This window comes from Echinops telfairi, unplaced genomic scaffold, assembly GCF_000313985.2.
Source record: "Echinops telfairi isolate 266 unplaced genomic scaffold, ASM31398v2 ScPeMD7_7420;HRSCAF=8458, whole genome shotgun sequence".
Classification (NCBI taxonomy): Eukaryota; Metazoa; Chordata; class Mammalia; order Afrosoricida; family Tenrecidae; genus Echinops; species Echinops telfairi.
Genome location: NW_022111320.1, coordinates 49,860,890 through 49,886,117, shown reverse-complemented (window position 1 = coordinate 49,886,117; position 25,228 = coordinate 49,860,890). Strand labels below are relative to the sequence as shown.

The following is a 25,228-nucleotide window of genomic DNA, read 5'->3' as shown; positions in this document are numbered from 1 at the left end:
CGCGCGGAGGGAAACTTGGCGACTCCGCCCGGAACGCGATTGGGAGACGGAGGAGGTGGAGCTGCTCCTCGGCGCCCCCTCCTCGCCACCGCGCCGGGACCGGACAGCCCCTTGCCCGCCCTCCCAGGACCCCTCGTGGAGTCCTTGCCTCGCGGCCCGGGGCTCGGGGGGCGCAGGCTCGGGGAAGAGCCGAGGGGGGCCAGCGAGGTTTCTCTGGTAGTAACCGCGGTCGCTCGGCGGGGCTGACAAAGGCGGACCGCGCTCCTCCGCCGCGCGCCCGCGGAGGGGACCCCCGCTCGGTACCCTGACGCAGACGGTGGGTGATGGATGAGCGCGGCTTGGGTCCGAGCGGGCGCGTCCTGAGGGGTGGATCTGGCCGCCCCGCCGTGTGTGTGTGCGCCCGCCCGCGCGCGCACCGTTGCACCCCGAAGTAGTAACTCACCGCTTTGGCAGATCCAGGGAGTGGAGGCGGAGGGCCGAGAGCAAAGGCCAGTTTCCCCCCAATTCTGGAGATGTGGGCTCAAGTATATAGCCCTTCTGTAGACGCAGAGCTGGTTAGACCCTTGGGGGCAGAAGTGGGGGTGAGGGTCATCCCAGGAGGGTCTGGGAGGCGCTTGCTCCAAAGTTAAGCAGCTTCAGAGCCGCGCTGAAGAACGAGGTCGAGTGAAAGGTGGCGTTTCACTTTGGCTGTGATCCTGGGCTGGGCCGAGACCTGGGGAGTGGGCAGAGACCCTGGCCGAGTAAAGGAGGGATGGGAAGCGCGTCTCCGAGGACTGCTGTGACCAGCTCCCTCGGGGGGAAAAAAAAAAGAGATTGATGCCTTGCCCTTGGAGAGGACAGGTTGCCTGGTGAGGGATAGAGGCCCTGCAGCTACCCAACCATGGGGGTTTCCCTGCTGTGAAACCAGAGTTCTTTCAATGCACTAGGAACACCTGCTCTCTGTCCACAGAGCCGCAAACCCTGCCTTCGGGAGGCTTCCGACCAGAGCAGGAGAGCTAGGGAGGCTGAGAGAAAGGTGGCCTGGGTGAGGAGCCTGGGAGGGCCAGGCAGACACCACTGCACGTTTCATGGTCAGAGAAGCCTTGCCTTCGGGTCCCCAAGCAGGCACTCTGAGGCTGTCCGGTGCAGGGGTTAATGGGTGAAGAGGGTGTGGTCATTCCACGCAGTGGGAACAGCCCGTGCAAAGGCACACAGAGGGGTAAGAGGTCTGGGCTTCAGGCACGAAGAGCATGTGTGGAGGAACACGGGCACGGGTGGGCTGCCAGGGGGCGTCGAAACATGTGACCTTTATCTCTCAGGCCTGGGGGAGGGTGCCCCCAACCGCCTTTGCTCAGGGAGGGAGGGCCCATGAGGTGGTGCAGGGCAGTGGGGCTAAACTGCAGGGACCATGAGCTCCTCTGTGACCCGTGGCTGAGTTTAAGCTACAGACCCGTGGCACAGTGCCCAAGACAGGAGAAAATGCCACTGCCTGCCTCCCTCCCCGCTCCAGCGCCCACTCCCACCTGTGGTATGTGGAGAAGGAAGGGTGAGCTGCGGCCTGGCTCGGCTAGGCGCAGCCTCACAGAAGGAATGGTGCTTGAAGAAACCAGGCAGCTTCCTCTGGAGTGGAACCCGTGAGGGCCAGCCCCAAACCTGTCCAGGGACTGCTCTGGCCCCATCCCGTCCTCTTTCTGGGCCCAGTGGTAATTGCACTTTTGGGGAGTGAAGTGGCTGCTTCTTGTGCTCCCAAGAACTCGGGGCATCTCTGAACAAATATCTGTTAGCCGTGGGAAGGAGAAACGGCTGACCTCAATGCGGGGGCCCTCTGCCCTGGGCATGCCCCTGACATCCAGTGGCCCCAGGGGAGCCAGTGGGAATAGTGGAGTGTCTCCGTTGGCCTGTGCCCATCCTTGGGCAGGCCCTGTTCCCCATCTTCCTGGAGGGAGAAACGTCTGTTCTCCCCTCGTCCCTTGGAAACAGGGCGGGGGGGCTCCTGCGCAGCCTGGCCTTGCCACAGCCCTGGGCTTCTCGCTGCGTTTTGGACTCTCTGCCACCCCTGTTCCACCACCCCCCACCCCCCTTGGGTGGCAAACAGAGACGGCCTTGTTCCTGTTCCCATAGAGCTGCCCTGTTCTCTGCACACTAAAAATGGAAACCCCCAAGCTATTTTGGGAGCAGTGCCCAGTCGGGCTGTGGCCACGGCCCCCCTGCTCCATCGGACGGTGGCCTTGGCTCCCCGTTCCCACTGGACTGCCGAAACCTCCTCTAGCGCTCCGCTCTGCCCCTCGGCAGCCTCAGGAGTGCCCTGCCATGGCCTCAGCTGGGATGCGTTGACCTGAGTGGCAGCCTGGCAGCTGGGGGTGGCTGGGCACAGCAGGTGGAGAGGGGGCCTCTCGTGGCCTGAGCTGCGTGGCCTGTGGCAGCACTCCACGGGACCTTGGGGCCTGCAAAGGAGGGCATGTGAGGAGGACAGGCACTTGGGTCTTTCCAGGTCCTGAGGAGGGTAGGCAGGACCAGGCACAGTGACTTCCTCCAGGACGCCCTCTCTGCCCCTCCCCTCTACTTACCCCGCGCCCAGGACCCTGGCTCTGCTCTGGCCTGCAGGAGAGAGACCAGTCAGAGCTGGTCTGGCTTGCACAACCTGGGGGGAGGAGGGGGGCTCGAACCAGTGAGGTGTGATGGAGCGTCATGTGATGTGTACTTCTGCAGAGGGGAGGTGCCCTACTGTAGCTGTGTCAGTGTGGGTGACGTGACTGGGCAGCGTACATGTGAGGTTGCGTTTCTCCAGGTGTGTCTGTGTGGTTGGTGAGCAAATGATTGCTGCACACATCCGTGTGTGTGTGTGTGCGCTCCATGGGAGTGTGTGTGTGCACCCTGGCCCCGTGAGCGCTGGGTATGTGTACATAGAAATCCATGCTGGTGGTGGTTTGGGCTGGGCCCGCCGGCCCTGGGCCTGTGTGGCTGGGAGGCTGGTGCCTTGGTGGGTGGAGAGTGCCGAAAAGAAGGGGCCTTGTGGGAGGGCCCTGTGCTGGGGACCTGACTGGGCCCTGCCACCCACACCGGCTGCCCCTTCCTAGCTGCCCTTTCCCAGGCCCCTCGGGTGCCTGGTTCCGCTGCCCTCTCCCTCCCCCTCCCCATGTGGGCTCTATGGAGGAGGCGTCCCCTGTGGAATGTGTTTGGTGGCTGACGGCCAGGCTGGGCCCAGCTCCACCAGCAGGCTGGGCTGGGCAGCAGGGGGGCATCTTTGAGCTGCCTCCACAGAGGGGCCCAGGGCTCCTGCCTGCCTGCGGCCCAGCCCCAGTGTCATGCTCTGCTTCTTCCTTGGCTAGGTGACTCCCACGCAGGTCATGCCGTTGTCTCCTGACCCAGCTGGCCCTGCCAGGTGAGCCTGACCTCACACCTGGAGCCTGACTCCCACGTAGGCTGGGGAGGCTTTCCAAAGTGGGGACCTGCCTGCGGGCCCCCAGCCAGCCAGCCAGCTGTAGCCTCCCTCTCCTCTCTGTGGTTGTTACCCTAAACGCCTTTCACCCAACTCCTGGCCAGCCCTGCCATACAGGTGCTTCATGGGGCCACATCCTCCCCCTTCCTGACAGAAAGTCAACCTTGGTGGGTAGGCTGTTCCTTCCCAGCATCCCGCCTCCTTCCAGTTCTGGCCTTTGGGGATGGGATGTTTCCCAAGTCTGCCCCCCCTTAGCCCCTCTCCCCCTGACAACCCAGGGCTGTCAAGGAGAAGGCAGGGTGAGTCACAGGTCCCCTGACAGAATGGGATTTGCAGAAAGGGAGTAGCATTGGAGTTTGCAAGCAAGACTCATGTGTGTTTCTGCCCCCTGGCTCCCGTCGCACTGCCCTGGGGTAGGGGGCATGGATGCTTGGTGGGTGCGCCCAGAGCCCACAGTCCTGCCCTTCACCGGTGGCCCGATACACTCTGGTGGTCTCTCTCCCTGCCAGGTGACCATGATGACACTCGGCCCAGTTCTTCTCCACGTGCTCTGGGCCGGGTGGGCCCTCACCCTCCAGCCCCCAGCCCCGGCCGCCTTCACCCCCAATAACACGCAGCTGCAGCACTTGGCAAGGGACCCTGCCTCAGGCACCCTCTACCTTGGGGCCACCAACTTCCTGTTCCAGCTAAGCCCAGGCCTGCAGCTGGAGGCTGCAGTATCCACTGGCCCTGTGCTGGACAGCAGGGACTGCCTGCCTCCCATCATGCCCGACGAGTGCCCCCAGGCCCAGCCTACCAACAACCCAAACCAATTGCTCTTGGTGAGCCCAGGGGCCCTGGTGGTGTGCGGGAGCGTGCACCAGGGTGTCTGTGAGCAGCGGCGCCTCGGGCAGCTGGGGCAGCTGCTACTGCGTCTGGAGAGGCCAGGGGACACCCAGTACGTAGCCGCCAACGACCCTGCGGTCAGTACAGTAGGGCTGGTGGCCCAGGGCCTAGCTGGGGTTCCCCTCCTGTTTGTGGGGCGCGGATACACCAGCAGGGGCATGGGGGGTGGCATCCCACCCATCACAACCCGGGCCCTGTGGCCCCTGGACCCCCAGGTTGCCTTCTCCTACGAGGAGACGGCCAAGCTGGCCGTGGGCCGCCTGTCAGAGTACAGCCACCACTTCGTGAGCGCCTTCGCTCGCGGCGCCAGCGCCTACTTCCTGTTTCTGCGGCGGGACCTGCAGGCCCAGTCCCGAACTTTCCGGGCATACGTGTCCCGCGTGTGCCTCCGAGACCAGCACTACTACTCCCACGTGGAGCTGCCCCTGGCTTGCCAGGGTGGCCGCTATGGGCTGGTGCAGGCTGCGGCTGTGGCCATGTCTGGGGAGGTGCTCTTCGTAGCCTTCTCTTCTGCTGCCCCGCCTGTGGCGGGCCGGACCACATGGGCGGCCGCAGGGGCCTCGGGAGCCTCTGCCCTCTGTGCCTTCCCCCTGGATGAGGTGGACCGGCTCGCCAACCGCACGAGAGATGCCTGCTACAGCCGCGAGGGCTACTCCGAGGACGGGACCCGCGAGGTGGCCTACATCGAGTACAATGTCAACTCCAACTGCGCGCAGCTGCCCATGGTGAGTTCCCGAGCTGCCCTGCCCTCTCGTCGACGGAGGCCACTGGCCAGACCCTCGAGCAGCTGCCCTGGGGTCTGAAGGGAAGCTGGTGGGGCCAAGTGCCCAGGTCAGCAGATGTTAAGTGTGTCCCCCTGTGCCCGAGGGGCGGAGGGGCTACCTTCTTATCCGAGCGCGGCAGTGAGCAGCCAGTCTCTGATGGGTTTGGGTCAGGTAGTGGAGAAGGGAGTGTCTGCGGAGGCGAACTGAGAGGGTGTCTTGGGTTCAAGGGTATGGGCCAGAGAGAGGCCTTGGAGTGGAGTGGAGTGGAGTGGGACCCACTTCAGGTTGCCACACGAGAACGGAATGTGAGGTTGAGACTTGCAGTGTTGGGATGGACGGAGAAGGGGAGCAGGAAGCAGAAGCCAGTAAGGGATGGACAGGGTCCAGGTGGGTGAGTGTCAGCTGCAGGAGGCTTTGGTGAAGTGGTCCAGGAGAAGACTGAGCTGATAGACTGGACGGAGCCAGTCCCAGGCCAGGGATGTGCGAAAGGGGCAACAGACAGAGGCAGAGAGGCAAAGAAGGAGAGGAAATCGGCTGGCACTGCCCAAGGCAGCTGGAGAGACATCCTGGGAGGCCAGGCTGAAGCTGAGGTTGAGACTGTGGGTGAGGCTGAGACTGGGGTTGTGTCTCTGGCTGTGAGTGGTGGTGTCCAGGGGCAGCATTATGAAGGAGGAGGAGCAGAGAGTCCGGGGGCAGCTGGGAGGTGGTCCCGGGGGGTCCTAAGAGGTGCTGCCTTGCAGGACACACTGGATGCCTACCCCTGTGGCTCAGACCACACGCCCAGCCCCATGGCCAGCCGGGTTCCACTGGAAGCCACACCGGTGCTGGAGTGGCCAGGAGTCCAGCTAACGGCTGTAGCGGTCACCATGGAGGATGGACACACTATTGCTTTCCTGGGTGACAGTCAAGGGCAGCTGCATAGAGTGAGTCCTCAGGAAGCTCTGCCTCCCCCCCCCCCCTTGCCCCCAGCGTCTCCAGGGGAGGAGGAGTAGGGGAGTGGGCTACTGGGAACCTAGCCTCTGACCCCTAGGGCTGCGAGACGTGTGACCTGTGACATTTCTCCCCCGCCACCCGGCAGGACTTGTGCTCCTCTTACAAGCACTGGGTGGCGTATCTGACACCCCCCTCCCAAAGCTGGTTGGGGTGACCTGTGACACGTCCCTCTTCCACCCCAGGCAGGGCCGGGATGTTTGACCTGCTCTCCCAGGGTGAGGACATTTCCCTGTGACTTGTCCTCCAGGGCGGGCTGAGCAGTGCATGGCCAGGAGGACGCTCTCCCTGCCCATTGCTTCCCTGGGTGTTTGTGGGGTGAGCAGGCCTGGGTCCAAGTCCTGTGGCCATAAGACCATGGACTTGCGTCTCAGACCCTGCGGTCTCTAACCTCAGGTTTACTTGGGCCCGGGCAGCGATGGCCACCCATACTCCACGCAGATCATCCAACAAGGGTCTGCGGTGAGCCGAGACCTGACCTTTGATGGCGCAGCTGAGCACCTGTACGTCATGACGCAGAGCACAGTGAGTGCCAGGCCAGCGGGGAGCTGGGGCAGTGGGTGGGGGCCCTGGAGCGGGGCCAGGGGGCCCCAGGGCGGGGGCCCTGCTGGTGTTTGGATGGGTGACATCAGGTCCTCTTTGCTTGTCACAGCTGCTCAAAGTTCCGGTGGCCTCCTGTGCCCAGCACCTGGATTGCGCATCTTGTCTGGCTCAGAGGGACCCATACTGTGGGTGGTGTGTGCTCCTTGGCCGGTCAGTGTCCCACCAGCCCCTGGCCCCTGATCCCAGCCTTATACTCTCAGGGCTCTTGCCTAACTGCCCAGCCTACACCTCAGGATCCTGGGCCCTCTCCTCTCAGCCTCCCCCTCCTCCACCCTGGGTGTTAGTACCTGTCAGGGCAGACACAAGGGGCTGGAGTCCCGGCCCTTGGTGCTCCTGTGAACTCCCAGCGGCCCCTGGGAGGGAGACATTGGGGTGGACGCTGCTCCCTCTCTCTCAGGTGCAGCCGCCGTTCTGAATGCTCGAGGAGCCACGGCCCAGAGCGGTGGCTGTGGAGTTTCCAGCCCGAGCCTGTGTGCCTGCAGGTGACGACCCTGAGTCCTGCCAACATTAGCCGCGAGGAGAGGAAGGAGGTGAGGGGTGGGGCCCTGGGTGGGGAGGGGCCAGGACCATCACGTGCACAAGTCACCTGTGTGAGGACGGTGGTTTCTCCTGTCCCGGATCCAGGCCCAGAGGTGTTTGGGAAGGCGGTGTGTGTGTGGGGGGAGGGGTAGGTGGGGGGGGAGTGGGGTGGCTGGTCGCCACAGGGTCTGCTGAGCCCCCCGCCCGTGCCTGGTGCCCACCAGTGTGCCCTGCGCTCTCTTGTCAGGTTTTCCTGTCGGTGCCAGACCTGCCGCTTCTGCAGCCTGGCGAATCCTATTCCTGCCACTTTGGGGAGCACCGGAGCCCAGCACTGCTGACCGGCTCTGGGGTGACCTGCTCCTCTCCACCCCCTAGTGAGGCTCCAGCACCACCCAGAGGAGCCGGTGTGTGAGAGAAGGTGCCCGGGAGGCCCCTGTGCTCCTGCCCTGCTCCCCAGGGGTGTGGTTGGGATGAAGTGTGGCTTCAGGTGCTTAGCCTTCTCTGGAGTCCACACCGCTCCTAGCCCCCAGCCCCCAGGCTGTACCCCGGGGACTGGGGCCATGGGCCCCCTCCTCAGCCCCTGCCTCCTTTGCAGACCAGGTCTCTGAACGTGGCCACAGGCTCCCCTCCCGTCCCCCCTCCTCAGCCCCTGCTTCCCTTGCAGATCATGTCTCTGTGAGTGTGGAACTGAGGTTTGGCCCCGTCCTGATCGCCGAGGCTGCCCTCTCCTTCTATGACTGCGTGGCTGTCACTGCACTCCGCCCGTCTGCACCGTGAGTGTCCCCTGGCCCTCCGCCCCACCCCACCCCGCCCCTGGGTGGCTCTGGGGCCACCCTGGTCTATTGTCTTGCTCTTCTCGCAGGTGCCAGGCCTGCGTGAGCAGCCGCTGGGGGTGTCACTGGTGTGTCTGGCAGCACCTGTGCACGCACAAGGCCTCCTGCGACACCGGGCCTGTGGTGGTGAGCCAACAGGTGAGCGTGATGGCGGACCAGGCACTGCAGGGGCTCGGGGTGCCCAGTGCAAGGGTTTCTCTGCCGGCTTGGGGGCTGCGGACTTGCCTGCCCGGCCGGCCGAGCAAGCCCAGCTTTGCCCGGACACCCTGGCTGCCGTGTGTGAGACATACTTGCTGGCCAGGGCTGCCCGCCCAAGAGGCCACCTGGATGGGAGAGGACGCTGGCCGCAGAGGCAGGGAGGTCCAGGCCTCGGGCTCTACCTCAGTGCAGATGCCCCCCGTAGAGCCCCCTGTCCCCCCACCTCCAGAGGATTAATGGGCTGTTTTTGTTTCTCTTTCCCTTGATCTCCTTCCCTCTTAACACACCCTGTGCCTGCCTGCTGCCTGCTCCTGTGCCTGCCGCCGAGGCCCCTTCTGTCTCTCTCGGCCTCCCCTTCAGAGCCCGCCTCTCTCTGCAGCCCCTCCCACGGGCCACGGGCCCGTCCCCTTCCCACCCAGATCCACCGTCACCCCAGCTCCCCACGCCCTTCCCGGGACTCCTTCCCCGGCCACTACCTCTGTCACCCTGTCCACAGACAGGCCTTCCTCGCTCAGCCCTGGGGGGCCACATGCAGAGCCCGGCCCCTCCATTGCCCCCACCTCCCCAGAGCCACTTCTCCAGGAGGAGCCCTCCCCTCCAGGTCCCCCCAGCAGATCTTTGACGGCCGCGCCCCCCTCCACTGTCTTTGGACTGAGGGCCACACCCGAGGACCTCCTGGCCCCCCAGCACCCACTGCCCTCGGAATCAACAGCGTTGCCCACGGGCCCCGCAGACCCCGCCACTGAGACCCTCCCCTCTGCCGTACCCCTAGAGCGGCCCCCTGGCACTGCTCCCACCACCACTTTCCCAGGGGCCGCAGGCTCCGCGAGGCCTGCTCTGGACTGGCTAACTCAAGAAGTCGGCGAGCTGCCCGAGGCGGACGAGTGGACGGGGGGTGACACGCCCACCTTCTCCACTTCCACCCTCCTCTCAGGTGATGGAGACTCGGCCGAGCATGAGGGCCCTCCCGCCCCCCTCATCCTCCTGTCCAGCCTCGACTACCAGTACGACACCCCCGGGCTCTGGGAGCCGGTGAGGCCAAGCCCAGGAAGGAGGCCTCCAGGGAGGGTTGCAGCCCCTTGCTGGCCCTGCGGTTCTGGGTCGGTGGCACCGAGGGCAGGGGGTGGGGTGGGGTCCACTGCCGCATGCCGGCCTTGCCCCGGGACTCGACCTGCAGAGGGGCAGGCGCTGGGGCAGGGTGTCCATGGACCGCGTTGCTCTTGGGCCTGCAGGAAGAGGTTGGCTGGGGGGCCGGCGCCTGCCCCTGTGTGGACAGCGTCCAGGGCTCCACGCTATTGCCGGTCCTTGTGGAGCACCAGGTCCGCCTGCTCGGCAGGAACCTGCGTGTTTTCCAGGTCAGTCCGTCCTGCTGGCGGTCTCCCCTGCGCCTCACACACCGGACCAGCCCCGCGGGGAGGAAGCAGGCGTGGTGTCCCGGGTCTCAGTGCCTGCTGGAGGTGGTGGGGGAGGGGACTGGGGGATCTAGCTTCCCCATCAGCAGTGCCCTCTCTCCCCAGGACAGTCCTGGGGAGGTCGAGTGTGTGATGGAGCTGGAGGGCCGAGAGCTGGTGGTGGCAGCCCTGGTGGAGTGTGAGCCGCCCCCCGAGACTCGGTGCCACATCACGTGCCAGCGGCGCCAGGTGCATCCCAGGATGGCATGGTGGGCTGGACAAAGGGTGCTGGCCACGGGCTGGCCGCCCAAGTCAGTTCACGGCACCATGCCTAGCCCTGGTGACTTCTAACCTCCAGACTGTGACCTGACCTGAGCCCCAGTGGTGGGGGTCCCTGTACCTCTGCTCTGCCCTCTGACCCTGTTCCCCTCCCAGCGAATCATTCATTCCCCTCTCTGAGCACCCCGATGTCCCCCAGGCACTAAAGGCTGCCCTTCTCTGCTGCCCTCTCTCCAGCTCAGCTACCAGGCTCTCCAGCCAGAGCTCCATGTCGGGCTGTTTCTGCGCCGGGCCGGCCACCTGCGGGTAGATAGTGCTGACGGGCTGCACGGTGAGCCCCCCAGGGGCCTCGGGACGCACAGAGGCGGTGGCAGGGCCTGCCCAAGCCTGCCTCTCACCCTTGTCTCTGCCAACCCCAGTGGTGCTTTATGACTGCTCCGTGGGACACGGGGACTGCAGCCGCTGCCAAACTGCCACGCCACAATACGGTTGCGTGTGGTGCGAGGGGGAACACGCCCACTGCATGGCCCAGGAGGCCTGTGGAGAGGCTGGGGCTGTGGCCACCCAGTGTCCTGCGCCCCTCATCCACTCGGTGTGTGGAATCGCCGGGCCCCCTCCCCCACGTGGCTGCTTTCTGGGGAAGGGTAGGGTGCTGCGGGCGCCAAGGGCCTGAGGCTGGGGGCCCGGGGTATGCCTGTCCAGGCGGCCGGGGGTGGGAGTTGGGGTGGTTGGCAGCTGGATGGCAGTGAGCAGCCCCTGTCCTGGAACAGGTGGAGCCATTGACGGGGCCTGTGGACGGGGGCACCCGCATCACCATCAGGGGCTCCAACCTCGGCCAGCACGTGCGGGACGTGCAGGACACAGTCAGGGTGGCCGGAGTGCCCTGTGCGGTGGTCACCCAAGAGTATGAGGTCTCCAGCAGGTGAGCAGGCAGGGCACACCCTGTCCAGGGCCCCCCTCACCTGCCCCCATCTGCTGGGCTTTGGTGAGAGATATTGAAGCTCCCCCATTGGGCTCCTGCAGAGACCCACAGGTTCCTAACCTGGATGGCTGCTGTGTGTGTGCGTGTGCGCATGCACATAGGTGCTGACCTAGGATTCTATGGGTATGTAGGGGGTGGGGGTGGGGTCACTCCTGGGCTGGCCGGTGGCCGGGCTACTGCGCAGAGCTGATAGATGGCACTGCCTCCTGGCTCTGTAGGTGCTCAAACCTGGCCTTCACAGCAACCCTCAACACAGCTGTGCTGATAGGTCCTCAGCTGTCCAGCCAGTTGTGCCCAGAGGTTGGGCTTCCCGTGGGCCCTGCCCTGAGCCAGGTGCCACAGGAGTGTGGGCATGTGGTTCACCTACTTAGTGTCACCCTTCCCCATCCGTCCGGGCCCAGGGACCTGGCTGGGTGCCTCCCCGGGGCTCAAAGCGGGTCCCAAGTCAGGCTGAGTCACAGTTACCTGGAGCCCTTGTCCACCGCCAGCTCCGGGCAGGTCCCCAGCGTCCACTGGGACCTGGGTCCAGTTGGCCTTTGAATCTTCCTTTATGGCAAGCAGCGCTGTGCTGGAGCATGTAGCCCCCCACCCCTGGGCCCAGCCCCCACGTGTTTTGACAGGACATGCTGCGTCCCTGGGCTGCTAGTCCTTGGTGAAGTGCTTTACAAAGTGATAAAAGGGTCTTGAGGCTGAAGCTTCCACTGGGAAGTTCACACATCACTCGCCCCGTTTCCCCCAGCGGGGGGTGTGTATGTTGGGGCGGGGCTTAGCCCCCCAGGCTGAATGTCGGGGAGGCACTCGCCCCAGCTCATCCTTTCCCCTCGTGCTTGTCATCCGGTCGGACGAGGTCTTGGGTCTCTCCTTCCCTTGGGGAAATAACACTTAGCCCGTCCGGCGGGTGCCCGTGTGGGATGGTTATGGTGCGGCCAGCCAAGCTCACTCAGCTCAGCGGAGTTCCCCGTCCCCACAGCCAGCCGGATGCGGCGGCGGCTTTGTGAAGCCCTCCTTGCCGGCGGTGGCCTCAGCGGTCACACCTGGGTGATTGAAATCACAAATACCAATTTTCAGAGCGGAGAGCCTGCCCTATGTCCTTTCCTCCAGAATTGTCCGATCTCGTGGACAAACAAGGAGAGGGAGACCAACTGCCCGACTTTCTGGGACTGGGAGTGGGCAGCCAGGACCGTCTGGGGGCTCTGAGTATGGCCTGAGCCCCCCACCCTGCCTTGTCCCCGCAGCCTCGTGTGCACCACCGGGCAGAGCCCGGAGGAGGTGTCAGGCCCTGTGATGGTGGAGGTTCTGGGAAGAGGACACGGCGTCTCTGAGCATGACTTTGCCTACCAGGTACCTCGCTGCTGAGCTGCCCGCTGCTGCGGAGGGGCCACCCCGTCTGGTGGCGCCTCCTACCCTGTCCCATCTCGCTCGCCTTCATAGACTGTCTCCTTGCCTCCCACTATCCCAGGGCCCTCTCGCCTGCCTTGGGGTTCCCTGCCTGCTGGTTTGTGGGCTGACATCTTTTCCATCCCCACAGGACCCAGAGGTGTACTCCATCATCCCCGTCCGTGGCCCCAAAGCTGGGGGCACCCACCTCACCCTGCAGGGCTCGAAGCTTCTGACCGGGCGCCCGCAGGACATCCAAGTGGTGGTTGGAGACCGGCCGTGTCACCTGTGAGAATTGTTACTCTTCTTGTGGAAAGCCCCTATACCCCAGGGGCAGTGGGTCCAGACAGAAAGGGGGAGAGAGTCAGGAGGGCTCTTATCATGCAGGTAGCAGCCAGGCCCCGCCAGGGGCTGGGCAGGGAGCAGAGGCCTGGGGGTCCTGGGTAGATGCTGGATCCCACGTTCCCCTTCCTGGACCCCCCCTCCCCAGGCTGCCGGAGCAGCAGTCTGAGCAGCTGCGCTGTGAGACCAGCCCCCATGCTGTGCCGGCCCAGCTCCCCGTGGCTGTGTGGTTCGGGCCTGCTGAGCGGAGGGTGGGGCACAGCCACTTCCAGTATACATCAGACCCCAACATCACCTCTGCAAACCCCACCAGGAGCTTCCTTAGGTACGTGGCACGGTGTGGCGGGGACCGTGGCACCTCCATGCATGCGGGTTCTGTTAGGGCTTTGCTTGGAGGGGGTCAGGAACCCCCGCACTGCTACTGGGGAGGAAGGGTGCAGTGTGGCTGGCGGCTGGGGCTGGGCCGAGTCAGCCAAGCTGAGCCACAGCTCTTAGCTCCTTGACCATGACCAGTGGCCCCGGGCTGTGTTTCAGTGGCGGGCGAGAGATACGGGTCCGTGGCCAGAACCTGGATGTGGTACAGACCCCGAGGGTCCGAGTGACACTGACCCCCAGAGCTCAACAGCCTGGCCAGGGACTTGGTCGGAGACGCCGCGTGATCCCGGAGCCGGCGTGCCCCCTCGGAGCCTCCTGTGCTGGTCAACACGTAGGACACCCTGGGCACCCCAGCCCACGCTGGGCTAGCTGTCACCTGCCCTCTGCCCTACCCCATGCCTTGTGGACAAACCACGGGCACCAAAGGAGGCTTCCCCACCTTGGTTTGGCTCCCTTGCCTCCCGCTGACCCCCTCTGCTGACCACCCCTCTCCCTGTCTTCCTTCCCTCTGCCCCAGTTTGAGGAGCCATGCTGGGTGAACTCCTCCCAGCTCATCACGTGCCGCACGCCTGCCCTCCCGGGCCTGCCCGAGGGCACCCACGTCCAGGTGGAATTTGTCCTCGACAACCTGGTCTTTGACTTTGCGTCACTGAACCCCATACCTTTCTCCTATGAGGCGGACCCCATCCTGTATCCCCTCAGCCCGGAGGACCCCTCCGTGCCCTTCCGGCATAAGCCTGGGAGTGTGTTCTCTGTGGAGGTACGGCTTCTACCTGGACGTAACGAACCCTGCCCTCTCTGCTTTGCTGGTTGGCTGTGCTGGTGTTAGTGTGTGTGTATGCACGTGCGTACGTGTGTGGTGTGTGTGTGTGCACGTGTATGCGCATATGTGCGTGGGGGGGGGGGCATGGGATGGGTAGAGCAAGGGCCCCTGGCTGGATGTGATGCCTTATCTTCCCTGTAGGGTATGTGGTAAGGGCTGGAGGGAGTTGGTTACCCCAGGTAGTGGCCTGCGTCTCAACAGGCGTGCAGGCAGCCGTGTGCACGTGCAGTCAGTCGGTAGGTAACACGGCTGCTGCCCACTAGCAGCAGCACCCATGTTCTGACAGCTGCACTACTAGGTGGACCATCAGGCAACAAGTAAGGGTGCTGACTGTGGTCAGACTGCGAGGGCAATTGTTCCAGAACAGGGTCTCCAGATAAGACAGACCCCTGGGAGGACAGGGAAGCGTCATGGGAGGGGCATGAGGACTACTTGTGATTGTCGACCCCACGTCGGGTCAGCCCTGCTCCTGGTGAGGTGACCAGGAGCACCCTTCTTCATGGGGGGGGGCAGGGTCTGCGGGGCCACCTGCTCCTCCTCTTGGGCCGGTCAGCCACGTGCCACGTTCTAGGGCAGGGGTTCTCAACCTTTCTGATGCCACGACCCTTTCATACAGTTCATGTGGTGGGCACCCCGCAACCCTAAAATTATTTTCGTTGCTACTTCATAACTGTCATTTTGCTACTGTGATGAGTTGGGTGATCCCTGTGAAAGTCATCCGACCTCCAAAGGGGTCGCGACCCACAGGTTGAGAACCGCTGTTCTAGGGGGAGAATCTGGACCTTGCGATGTTTAAGGAGGAGGTGGTGGCCATGATTGGGGACGGCATCTGCGTGGTGAAGACCCTGACCCGGCACCACCTGTACTGCGAGCCCCCCGCGGAGCAGCCCCTGCCCCGCCACCATGCCGCCCGTGAGGTCTCCGATGCTCTGCCGGAGTTCACGGTTGGTGGGCAGCCTGTGGGCTGGGCTGGACGGTAGGCTCTCGCCTGGCCCACACTCAAGGCTGACCGCCCACCTGCCACGCAGGTGCAGATGGGGAACTTGCACTTCTCCCTGGGCCGCGTGCAATACGACAGCGAGAGCCCCGCGACCTTCCCGGTGGCAGCCCAGGTGGGCCTGGGGGTGGGTACCTCTCTGCTGGCTCTGGGTGTCCTCATCATCGTCCTCATGTACAGGTGGGTGCAGCTCAAGGTGGCCGAGCTGGGTGGGGCAGTGGCAGGCGTGTGGTTGGGAAAGGGCAGCCTGCACCAGGGGGCCAGCAGACTGGTTCAAATGCCAGAGACTAGATGGGTCTCATAGCTCTCTGGAGCCGCGGGGGGCAGGGGTGGGGGTGCAGGTGGTTTTGCTGCAATTAGGAAAGTCTCACTGTTGCAGGGCAAAAGCAGCCGAGTGCCCACGAGTTTTTATCAGCCCAGACGGGCTGTGGGCCAGATGGGGCCTGGTTGTAGTTTGCTGACAACCCTCCTCCTCGTGCGACTGTACTCGGCTAGCCCCGGGCGTGGGTCGGCGGGACGGGCTGCCTTGTCTCCGGCTGGGCAGGATTCAGACAGGGCATGGCCCGGCCAACCAGCGTGGGCTCTGTCTCCCCGGCCTTCCCCTCCCGACGGCGATGGCGCCGAGCAGGAGGAAGAGCAAGCAGGCGCTGAGGGACTACAAGAAGGTGCAGATCCAGCTGGAGAACCTGGAGAGCAGCGTGCGGGACCGCTGCAAGAAGGAGTTCACAGGTGAGGCCCCGGCCGGCGGCCCTCGCGTGCGCCTGCGCGCCTCGTACGCACGTGCGCGCGAGCTTGCTCCTTGTGCTCGCTCCACCTCTTTTGCCCCGCAGACCTCATGACCGAGATGACCGATCTCACCAGCGACCTCCTGGGCAGCGGCATCCCCTTCCTCGACTACAAGCTGTACGCCGAGCGGGTCTTCTTCCCCGGGCACCGGGAGTCGCCCTTGCGCCGCGACCTGGGGGTGCCCGAGAGCAGGCGGCCCACCGTGGAGCAAGGGCTGGGGCAGCTCTCCAACCTGCTCAACAGCAAGCTCTTCCTCACCAAGGTGCCCCTGCCCGCCCGCGCCAATGGAACCCCTGACTGGGCCCTTCCGGCGCCCCACCCTGCCCCCCTTTCTGCCCCACCGGTTCTCACTCTGCTCCCCACCTTCCTCCCCGGGCCCAGTTCATTCACACGCTGGAGAGCCAGCGTACCTTCTCGGCGAGGGACCGGGCCTACGTGGCGTCCCTGCTCACGGTGGCACTGCACGGGAAGCTGGAGTACTTCACCGACATCCTCCGCACCCTGCTCAGTGACCTGGTGGCCCAGTACGTGGCCAAGAACCCCAAGCTGATGCTGCGCAGGTCTGGGGGCTATGTGGCTGTGGGGGGCTGTGGGGTGTATGTGTGCCAGGCCTGGGCAGGCTGTGGGGGTCGGGAGCTGGGAGCTGAATCCGGGGCCTCTGGGAGTGTTGGAGCCTGCAGACCAGGGTGTACCCCAGCCCCTCGTGACCTCCCCCTCCTTGCCATCCCAGGACTGAGACCGTGGTGGAGAAGCTGCTCACCAACTGGATGTCCATTTGTCTTTACACCTTCGTGAGGGTGAGTAGGCGGGGGTGGGCGCCCCCATTCCCTAGGGAGGGCCTCTGCCACCCGACTCCCCTTTCCCTGAGACCGATGGGCCCAGGCCTGCCAGCATGTCCCCAGTCACCTTAGCCTCTGCAGCCTGGGTCCTGCTCTCTTCCCCACGGTGTGGTGCATCCTGCACACCTGTGTCCTGTAACCTTCCTGGGGGACCCCCTCACCGCTTGCCACCCTCTCAGGATTCTGTAGGGGAGCCTCTGTACATGCTGTTCCGAGGAATTAAGCACCAAGTGGACAAGGGGCCGGTGGACAGCGTGACTGGCAAGGCCAAGTACACCCTGAACGATAACCGCTTGCTCCGGGAGGACGTGGAGTACCGCCCCCTGGTGAGGGTCTGAGTGCATGCACACACGTGCGCACATGCACAGACATGTGTGCTGGGCAGGCGGTCTCGGCCGAGGGCCCTGAGCATCAGGTCGTGCGGTCAGGGCAGCAGCCCTCAGTGGAGGTCACCCTCTGGGTTTGGCGTGAGAGGAAGGAGGTGAAGGTCCATTGCTGGGGGGACAGCGACGGGACACCTGGCTGGCCCGCTCCTGTTTGGCGCGGTTTTGCTGGATGACCTAGCATGGTCAGACCTGGGCCCCAGTGCGTCCTGTTCGTTTGATCTTCGCAGGAGCCCAAGGGCTTCCCTGTCGCAGGTGATACTAATAGACAAACACACCGAGGTTCGTAGAGCTTTCTGGTTGAACGCACGCTAGTTAATAAGTAGACAAGGTCTGAATGCAGGTTTCTCTTGGCTGCCGTGCTGGGCTGCGTTCTCTGTGTGCAGTGTCCCCAAAGTCATGGGTGGGCAGGCAAGGCATTGATAGACCTTGGGGAGGGCTCTGTCCCCTGGGAAGGCCCTGGAGTTTTATTTTTTTAGATTTCATAGCATTTTTTTTTCCCTTTTAAAAATCGTTTTATTGGGGGCTTGTACAACTCTTATCACAATACATACTCCATTGTGTCAAGCACATCTGCATACCTGTTGCCACCATTCCCAAAACATTCCTTCTACTTGAGCCCCTGGTATCAGCTCCTCATTTTCCCCCTCCCTCCCCGCGCCCCCTCGTACACGAGCCCTTGATAATTGATAAATTGTTACTGCCTTGTCATGCCTTAAGCTGTCCGAAGTCTCTCTTCACCAACTTTTCTGTTGTCTATCTCCCAGGGAGGGGGTTCTATGTAGATAGATCCTTGTGATCAGTTCCCCCTTTCTCCTCTGCCTTAGCCTTACCCTCCTGATAGTGCTACTCTCATTATTGGTCCTGAGGGGTTTATCTGTCCCCTGGGAAGGCCCTGGATTTTGACCGCCCTAGAAAGAGCCCAGGAGGTGGCATGTTGCCTGGGGAAGAGGGAAGGGCCGCGTGCTCCGGGCCAGTTTCTAGTTTCTGGGGATAAAGCCAGCTTGTCCCGTGGGCCCTGGAGATCAACTTTTAGCAGGGCTTGAGGGCCAGGCCTTATGGCTGTGGCATCAAAGGGTGGTCAGCCTTGGGACAGAGTGAGGCTGGCCACGGCCAGGGTCTGCTGGGGAGGAGGCAGTCCTGCTTAGACCAGTCCAAGTGTCTGCTGTGTTGGGGGCCACGTCACCATCTCGGTATCTGGCCAGGGGAGTACCTTGTTTATCACTCTGGGGGCTCGGGAGCCAACCTGCACATCACTCTCCCCTGGGGTGCTTCTCCTTGGTTACACAGTCACTCTCCCCTGGGGTGCTTCTCCTTGGTTACACATGGCAAGTTCCTGCAGGAAAACCTCCTGCAGTCTCCCCTGGCCTCCTCCCCTATTTGATTGGGGCGGGTGGGCTGGAATCCTTGCTGCTTAGGCGCGCGTGTGTGTGTGTGTGTGTGTGTGTGTGTGTGTGTGTAGAGGTGGGCTAGTGTGGTGTGAAGAACTGGGTCACAAAGCACAGGGGGCTGCCCGTCCCGGGGTGGAGAGGCAGCGAATGGCCCTGGGAGGCCGGGGCTGGACGGGAGGTCGCGGCCCCCCTGTGGGTCGTGCCTGCCCTCGGCCCTGCGTCCTCATCCCTCATTGTCCTGAGTGTGACCAGGCCCCTGATGGCTCCTGTGTGTCCCATGCAGACCTTGAATGCCCTGTTGGCCGTGGGTCCTGGGGCAGGAGAGGCCCCGGGCACGCCCGTGAAGGTCCTAGACTGTGACACCATTGCCCAGGCCAAGGAGAAGATGCTGGAGCAGCTCTACAAAGGGGTGCCTCTCGCCCAGCGCCCAGACCCCCGCACCCTGGATGTGGGTGAGGCTGTGGGGGTGCCGGCCAGGGGAGCAGCCTTGCCGTGGGGGTGGGGCTGGCTGGCTCAGGACACCTCTGTAGGGGGACAGACGAGCGGATCTCGGCTGGGGAAGGACCCCAGGCCTTGGCCTTGGTGGGGGTGGGGACTTTTGGGTTGGGGGCGGCCACTGATGGAGGGCCGGCGTACTAGAGGAGAGAGTCTGGCTGTGGGCAGGAAGTCCTGGACACCTGGGCCAAGGTTCATCATGTTGCTTTTACAGAGTGGCGGTCCGGGGTGGCCGGCCACCTCATTCTCTCTGACGAGGACGTCACATCCGAGGTCCAGGGTCTGTGGCGGCGCCTGAATACCCTGCAGCACTATAAGGTGAGAGAGGGTTGGGGGTCTCGTGGGGGCTGGCAGAGGGGGCAGGCAGAGGAGTCATTGGCTGTGCCCAGCAGGTCCCGGATGGAGCAACTGTGGCCCTGGTGCCCTGCCTCACCAAACATGTTCTCCGAGAAAACCAGGATTACGTCCCTGGAGAGAGTGAGTACCCCCGCCCCCATCGCCACCCTCCTGCCTTTGCGCGCCCACCCTCACCTGCATGCCCCCCCTCCTCGCCAGGAAAGCAGCTTGTCTGCCATGCTGCGGGAGCGGGCTCAGGCGTCACTCTGGGCAACCTATTCTGCACCTCACTCTCAACCCCTGGTTGGCTTTTCCGCAGTCAGCTGTAACGCATTCTCGAGAGATTTCGTCTCCACGAAATCTCCTCTGTCGGAATGGGGCCTGGGGTCTCGGGACATTCAGCTTGGTGGGTCCCCAAAGGCCCCAGGGAGGTGGCATCTGGTGAGGGTGGGCTTCCTGCACAGGGACCCCGATGTTGGAGGATGTCGACGAGGGAGGCGTCCGACCCTGGCACCTGGTGAAGCCAAGTGAGGAGCCCGAGCCCCCCAGGCCTCGGAGGGGCAGCCTGCGAGGCGGGGACCGCGAGCGAGCCAAGGCCATCCCTGAGATCTACCTGACCCGCCTGCTGTCCATGAAGGTCAGGCTGGTGGTGGGGCCAGGGGGATGACTGGGCGGGGCTTGGTGCTCCCTGCCCCCTTCCCCACCTGCCTGCCGCCAGCCAAGGCTGGGCTGGTGCTGCAGGGTCCCCTTCTCAGGGCAGTGCTTCCACGCCTCTCCCGCAGGGCACCCTGCAGAAATTCGTGGACGACCTGTTCCAAGTGATCCTCAGCACCAGCCGACCCGTTCCCCTCGCCGTGAAGTACTTCTTTGACCTCTTGGACGACCAGGCCCAGCAGCATGGCATCTCCGACCAGGACACCGTGCACATCTGGAAGACCAACAGGTGGGGTCGGGGTGGGGCCGGCGGGGCTGCAGACCCCCGTGGGAGCCATTTCAGCCCCATCCCCGGCCCCACTCACTGGCCACCTCCCCCTGCACCCCACCCACAGCCTGCCGCTGAGGTTCTGGATCAATATCATCAAAAACCCGCAGTTCGTGTTCGACGTGCAGACATCGGACAACATGGACGCCGTGCTCCTGGTCATTGCGCAGACCTTCATGGACGCCTGCACCCTGGCCGACCACAAGCTGGGCCGGGTGAGCAGGCTCCGGGGGGCGCACGGGGGCACGGTGCCCAGCGTAGCCGCCTGGCTGGGGTGGGGGTGGGGGTGCTCCTGGGGACGTGGACTGCCCGTGCAGCGAGGGTGGCCTGGGTCTGCAGTGCTGGCGGACTGGAGGTGTGAGGCTCTCCCAGAGGCTGGAGTCTGAGCACCCTGGTGGCCGTGCCATGGGTGATGTAGAAGAGGCTGAGCCCCAAGAGGAGGTAGTATCAGTCCTTGGGCGAGCAGGGTGTGTGTGTGGGGGGGGGGAACACCAGGTAGGGGGCGGGGACAACAGGCTGGTTGGATCCGCCCACCGTGCTGAAGCGTGGCCCATGAGCGCTGAGGAAAGGAGGACTTGTGCCCCATCCTGGCCTCGGGTTTCAGTGAGCTGAAGCTTGGGGCCGTGAGCCTGGGCTGCCAGGGGGCATGCCAGGCTGTTTGCAGGGGTCGTGGCTCCACAAGCCCAGGGCAGCTCTGAGCCGGGGGGCGTGGCCAAAGCCAATGTCCTTCTGGCTCCACCCCTGCCCATCCATGAGTGGGGCTATACTTAGCTCAGACCCTGCTGGCCTGTGGCCTCTTCAGAGCCATGTCTCTTGTCCGCTGAGAGGAAGCACAGAAGGAGAAGAGTTAAGTTCTATGCTGTAGCACAGCCTCCAGGGAACCACTTCCGTTCCATGTGCACTGAACACTCCACGATGAGCAGAGAGCCCCAGGGCCACCTGGGCCGCCTGTGGGTGGGGTGCTGAATAGTTGCTGGGTGTTCGCCCGTTCTCTGTGCCTCGGCAGAACAGCAGATGGCTCTGGAGAGGGTGCCCCGGAGAGAGCGGGTGACAAAGCGCAGCCCAGCCCGGCTGCTGCCACCCCTGAGATATCACGTCCCCATCCCAGCAGCTTGAGGAGAGAGCTGCAGATCTAGAGAAGCAAAGGTGGCCACCCAGGGCCACGGGGATAGAGGGGATGGGGGGCCGGGGGCAGGTCCAGGGTTTGAACCCAGGTCTGTGGGAGATGCTGCACCGGGGTGTCTGAGAGACCTGCCTCCGTTGCAGCCCAGCTGCTCAGGAGGGGGAGGGGATCTGGGGCATTTACTGCATTGTCTGGATCACCCTTTCCTCATTTTTAAAAGGATTATGTGGGATTAAGCGGGGAGGCACCTGGAGCGGCAGTGTTAGGGCTCCGAACGGCCTGCTTTGCACCCTCCCTGCCCTGCGGGTGCTTCCCACAGCCCGCCCTGCTTGGGAGGCACAGGGAGCTGAGCACTGGCCTGGGGTTCGCTGCGAGGAGCTCAAAGTTCCTCCCCAGAACTTGCACACTGGAGGAAGGGAGAGAGCAGGGAGGACCTGGCAGAAGGAAACGGGGCCTAGGGTGACCGGCTGTCCCCATGCACTGGGACCAGGGGGCACTCGCCAGTCTTCACACAGAAGCAGTGCTGGGAACCAAGGGGCCTCTCGCTCGTGTTTCTAGGACTCACCCATCAACAAGCTGCTCTACGCCCGAGACATTCCCCGGTACAAACAGATGGTGGAAAGGTACTGGCATCCTGGGGTAGGGTTTGGTGGATGTGGCAGCTGCGGCCCAGAGGTGGGCACTGGGGGTGGGGCTGTGCTTACCTGGTCCCTGCGTCCCCTGTGGTCTCTGCCAGGTACTATGCAGACATCAGACAGGCCATCCCAGCCAGTGACCAAGAAATGAACTCCATCCTGGCCGAGCTGTCCCGGGTAAGGCTCTCTGGCTTCCCATGGGAGGGCCCTGTTGCTTTTGCGTCACTGCTCTGCAGGGAGGCCCTTGGGCACTCAGCAGCCCTGTGAGCTGGCTGGGGAGGGAGAGATGCTACTGTGACATGTGCTAAGCGTCCCATCTGCCACTGTCAAGGAACAAGGACTCCAGGCATCTCAGCACAGAGCCCAAAGGGGCAGGTCCTGCTCATGGCCACCTGATATGGCGCCGGGCTCCACTCTATGCAGCCCTGCTTGGGGCATGGAGACAGAGAGCTAAGGTAGAGCAGAGGCTGGGATTCAGCCCCAAGTCTGTGGGTCTTGGGGACCCATGCCTTCCTGCTGCCGGCCTCCCTTAGTGCCGTATTCATGTCCCCACCTCCTAAAACACCACTAGGTCAAACACACTGCCATCTTGCCAACTTCAGCTTAGAACAACCCTACCGGGTGGAGTAGACTTGTCCCTGTGGGTTTCTGAGACTGTGCCTGTTAGGGGAGTAGAAAGCCTTATCTTTCTCTCCCGGGGAGCAGTTGATGGTTTCAAACCACTGATCTTGCCTCTGGCAGTCCACCACCTATGGCACTCCACCACCAGGGCTCCTGCCTTTTGAAACGTCTTACAATGTCAACTCAGGGAACACGATGAACCAGGCTTCTGAGTGACCATGGCAAGCACAGTCACGACGCTGCTGGCACTTAGGATCCGAGGGCGCTGCTGCGTGTTGGTCCCTTCGTGGGGTGCTCCGAGGACCTTACTGGGTCCCCACAAGAGCTCCACAGGCTAAATGGTGCCAACTCCCACGTCCACATGAGGAAGTCCGGGCTTGTCAGCATCTTGCCCTGGACCTGGGACATCAATGCGTTCGATGAGAGCAAGACGGTGCGGTGGGTGAGGAGGGGTGGGGGCACGGCCTGAGTGTGGCATCTGGACTGCTGGGTTCTGCACTGCTCTGAAGGTGGTCACCAGGTGGGTCCCTGTGAATACCTCTGGTCCTGTTGCTCTGCCCACCTCACTTTGCCCCTTCCATGCCCCCACTTCTCTTGGTGGGAGGCAAGCAGGTGGATTGGGCCATCTCTATGTCTGGGCACCAGGAAATTGCAGACCGGAGGTCACTCCCGGCCGAGGCGCTGGTCTCCGTTCCCGGTGCTGCTATAACGAGACACTGCAAGGCTTTCAAGAGCAGAAAGCCATTTCCCCACAACAGTGCAGGAAGCAAGCGGTCTGAATTCAGGGCACCGGCTGGGGCAGGGGCAGGCGCTCGGCCGTCTCTGGGGGAAGATCTTTTGTCAGCGTCTGCGGGCCCAGTGCTGTCCTTGGGAGCCGGGTTTCAGTTCCCTGCTGCCCGTTCTCTGCCTGGCAGCTCGTTGTCCCCCGGGTGGGCAGGCTTGCTGCCTTGTGTCCAGTCTTTCTGTAACTCCAGGTCATTGGGTTTTGCACACGCCCTGCACAGACCCAACCTCATTAATAACAAAGAAACCCCTGTGTGGGGGTGGGCAGAGGGGTTAGGATTCATTCCAATACATCTTTGGAGGGGCTGCAGTTTGACCCACAGTAAGGATCCTCGGCTGACCCCTCGGCCCGCAGAGGGGTTTGCTTCCCACTGCAGGGTCTGTGCCCTCCTCCGCCCGCTCTCCTGTGCCTCTCTGGGGTCCTGGCCCACCCCTGGTGGCTGGCAGGGCTTCTCACCCCTCTCATCTGGTCTCTTCCCTAGAACTTCTCTGGAGACCTGGGTGCGAGAGTGGCCCTGCACGAACTGTACAAATATATCAACAAATACTACGACCAGGTAGGCAGGACCCTGGGCCTGGATTAGACGGTTGAGGGAGACTGACCTCTGGTTCAGGGTGGGGCACCTTGGGGGTCACCCCCAGGCATGGAGTAGGGAAGGCAGAACCCTTTGGTGGTTTGGGGGTGCGTGTGTCCTTGAGACATGCTCCTGGTGTTGGCTATGTTCACACTTGTTGCACACTCAGCGGGCCCCTGGGTGTGATGGTGCTGATGGTGTGTGTGTGCGCGCGCTCGTGATGTGGGCAGGCGGGCCAGGGACCACTGAGGAGCCTGGGGTGGGAGTGTGCTGGGTGGGCCACACCACTGTCTGCCCTGACCTGCAGTGCCCAGCCACTCCTGGGGTTCAGGAAATCCTGGAGTGCATGCTGCCAGAGGGGAGCCCCTGGGTGGTGGCTCTCAGGCTGGCCTAAGAGCAGCACTGGAAGAGCCAGAAGCGAGACAGGGAAGTAGGGTTGTCAGCAGGCTTCCTGGCTGAGCCTGAGAATCCTCAGAACCTTCTATGGTTTGGCCAGACTGACCCCTTCCTTCTCCCTGGGGAGGCCCTGAGCGGGGGTCAGTGCAGTGCGGTGGAACACAGGTGGAGCACAGGCGCTCTGGAAGTGCCACAGTGTCTGCTCTCACCCGGGGCACCTGGAGAGCTCTCCCCAGCGGGGCTGGCGTCTGTGTTTCAGATCATCACGGCCCTGGAGGAGGACGGTACCGCCCAGAAGATGCAGCTGGGCTACCGGCTGCAGCAGATCGCAGCTGCGGTGGAAAACAAGGTCACAGACCTGTAGGACGTGGGAGCCGTGGGGGGAGACACCACCTCCTTCTTAGATGCTGTAGTGAATGACAAGCAGGTTTAGCGGAAGGGGGGCTCCCAGCCCCCCGATGTCTCTGGCCTGGGCACCGTGGGACCCATTCCCACAGGCTTGGGGTCCAGAGGCTCGTGGGGTGGCACCCAGCCTGAGCCAAGTGGCCCCGTGGACGACTTCCTATGGCATGCCCAACTGCAGAGAGTCGAGGACCAGGGAGTGGCCAGAAGGGGAGGCCATATTGCACCTGGACACTGGCCTTTACCCAGTGGGTTTCAGAGAGGATGAGGAGCCCCCCTCAACCCCTGCTCCATCATCCTCGACCCGAGTATAGCCGCCTCTGGCCTTGCTGCTGCTGCCGCCGCCGCCGCCACCATGGTCCTCAGCCCGAGATGGACACCTTCCTCCGGACCTCCTGCCTCACAGGCAGCCGGAGGTGAAGGGCATCTGCCACAGGGGCCCTTGGGGAGAGGGCGGCCTCTGACCAGGGCTCCATTAAAGGATAACACGCTACTCGGAGTCAGGCTCTGATGTGTGGTGCTCACCGTCCCCTGCCTGGCAGGCTCCAGAGGGAGGTTAGCGGTGTCCGCACCTCGGGCAGGGCTCACGGACCCCAGGCACTACCCCGGGCGGCAGGCCTGTGGCCTGAGAGCTCTTAAAGGCAGTAAAGAGCCCAGGGCAGCGTTGGGAGGCCTGCCACCTGAGGGTGGCGGTGGAGGGAGGTG

General features: G+C 63.5%; 1 protein-coding gene across 2 annotated transcripts in view; it reads left to right on the top strand.

The window, feature by feature from the left end:
- PLXNB1 (plexin B1) overlaps positions 1–25,016 on the top strand; it is a 26,008-nt gene extending 992 nt beyond the window's left edge. Inside the window, exons 1-38 of one of the 2 annotated variants that reach the window (XM_045297662.1) lie at positions 253–316; positions 3,309–3,361; positions 3,928–5,028; positions 5,808–5,990; positions 6,454–6,582; positions 6,710–6,810; positions 7,058–7,190; positions 7,427–7,583; positions 7,844–7,952; positions 8,042–8,150; positions 8,571–9,242; positions 9,443–9,565; positions 9,728–9,850; positions 10,118–10,211; positions 10,300–10,472; positions 10,651–10,802; positions 12,098–12,203; positions 12,391–12,527; positions 12,730–12,906; positions 13,116–13,287; positions 13,474–13,716; positions 14,547–14,723; positions 14,808–14,956; positions 15,405–15,505; positions 15,607–15,824; positions 15,944–16,122; positions 16,293–16,359; positions 16,581–16,727; positions 18,459–18,627; positions 18,885–18,988; positions 19,063–19,147; positions 19,471–19,643; positions 19,789–19,949; positions 20,056–20,203; positions 21,670–21,734; positions 21,848–21,923; positions 23,633–23,707; positions 24,381–25,016. In XM_045297662.1, coding sequence (XP_045153597.1) covers positions 3,934–5,028; positions 5,808–5,990; positions 6,454–6,582; positions 6,710–6,810; positions 7,058–7,190; positions 7,427–7,583; positions 7,844–7,952; positions 8,042–8,150; positions 8,571–9,242; positions 9,443–9,565; positions 9,728–9,850; positions 10,118–10,211; positions 10,300–10,472; positions 10,651–10,802; positions 12,098–12,203; positions 12,391–12,527; positions 12,730–12,906; positions 13,116–13,287; positions 13,474–13,716; positions 14,547–14,723; positions 14,808–14,956; positions 15,405–15,505; positions 15,607–15,824; positions 15,944–16,122; positions 16,293–16,359; positions 16,581–16,727; positions 18,459–18,627; positions 18,885–18,988; positions 19,063–19,147; positions 19,471–19,643; positions 19,789–19,949; positions 20,056–20,203; positions 21,670–21,734; positions 21,848–21,923; positions 23,633–23,707; positions 24,381–24,485 — 6,387 coding nt within the window. In that variant the 5' untranslated portion in view covers positions 253–316; positions 3,309–3,361; positions 3,928–3,933 and the 3' untranslated portion in view covers positions 24,486–25,016. Of the gene's footprint in view, positions 1–252; positions 317–3,308; positions 3,362–3,927; positions 5,029–5,807; positions 5,991–6,453; positions 6,583–6,709; positions 6,811–7,057; positions 7,191–7,426; positions 7,584–7,843; positions 7,953–8,041; positions 8,151–8,570; positions 9,243–9,442; positions 9,566–9,727; positions 9,851–10,117; positions 10,212–10,299; positions 10,473–10,650; positions 10,803–12,097; positions 12,204–12,390; positions 12,528–12,729; positions 12,907–13,115; positions 13,288–13,473; positions 13,717–14,546; positions 14,724–14,807; positions 14,957–15,404; positions 15,506–15,606; positions 15,825–15,943; positions 16,123–16,292; positions 16,360–16,580; positions 16,728–18,458; positions 18,628–18,884; positions 18,989–19,062; positions 19,148–19,470; positions 19,644–19,788; positions 19,950–20,055; positions 20,204–21,669; positions 21,735–21,847; positions 21,924–23,632; positions 23,708–24,380 lie in introns of those variants that run through there. The other variant, XM_004703982.3, reaches the window with a different exon arrangement.
- The last annotated feature ends 212 nt before the right edge of the window (positions 25,017–25,228 follow it).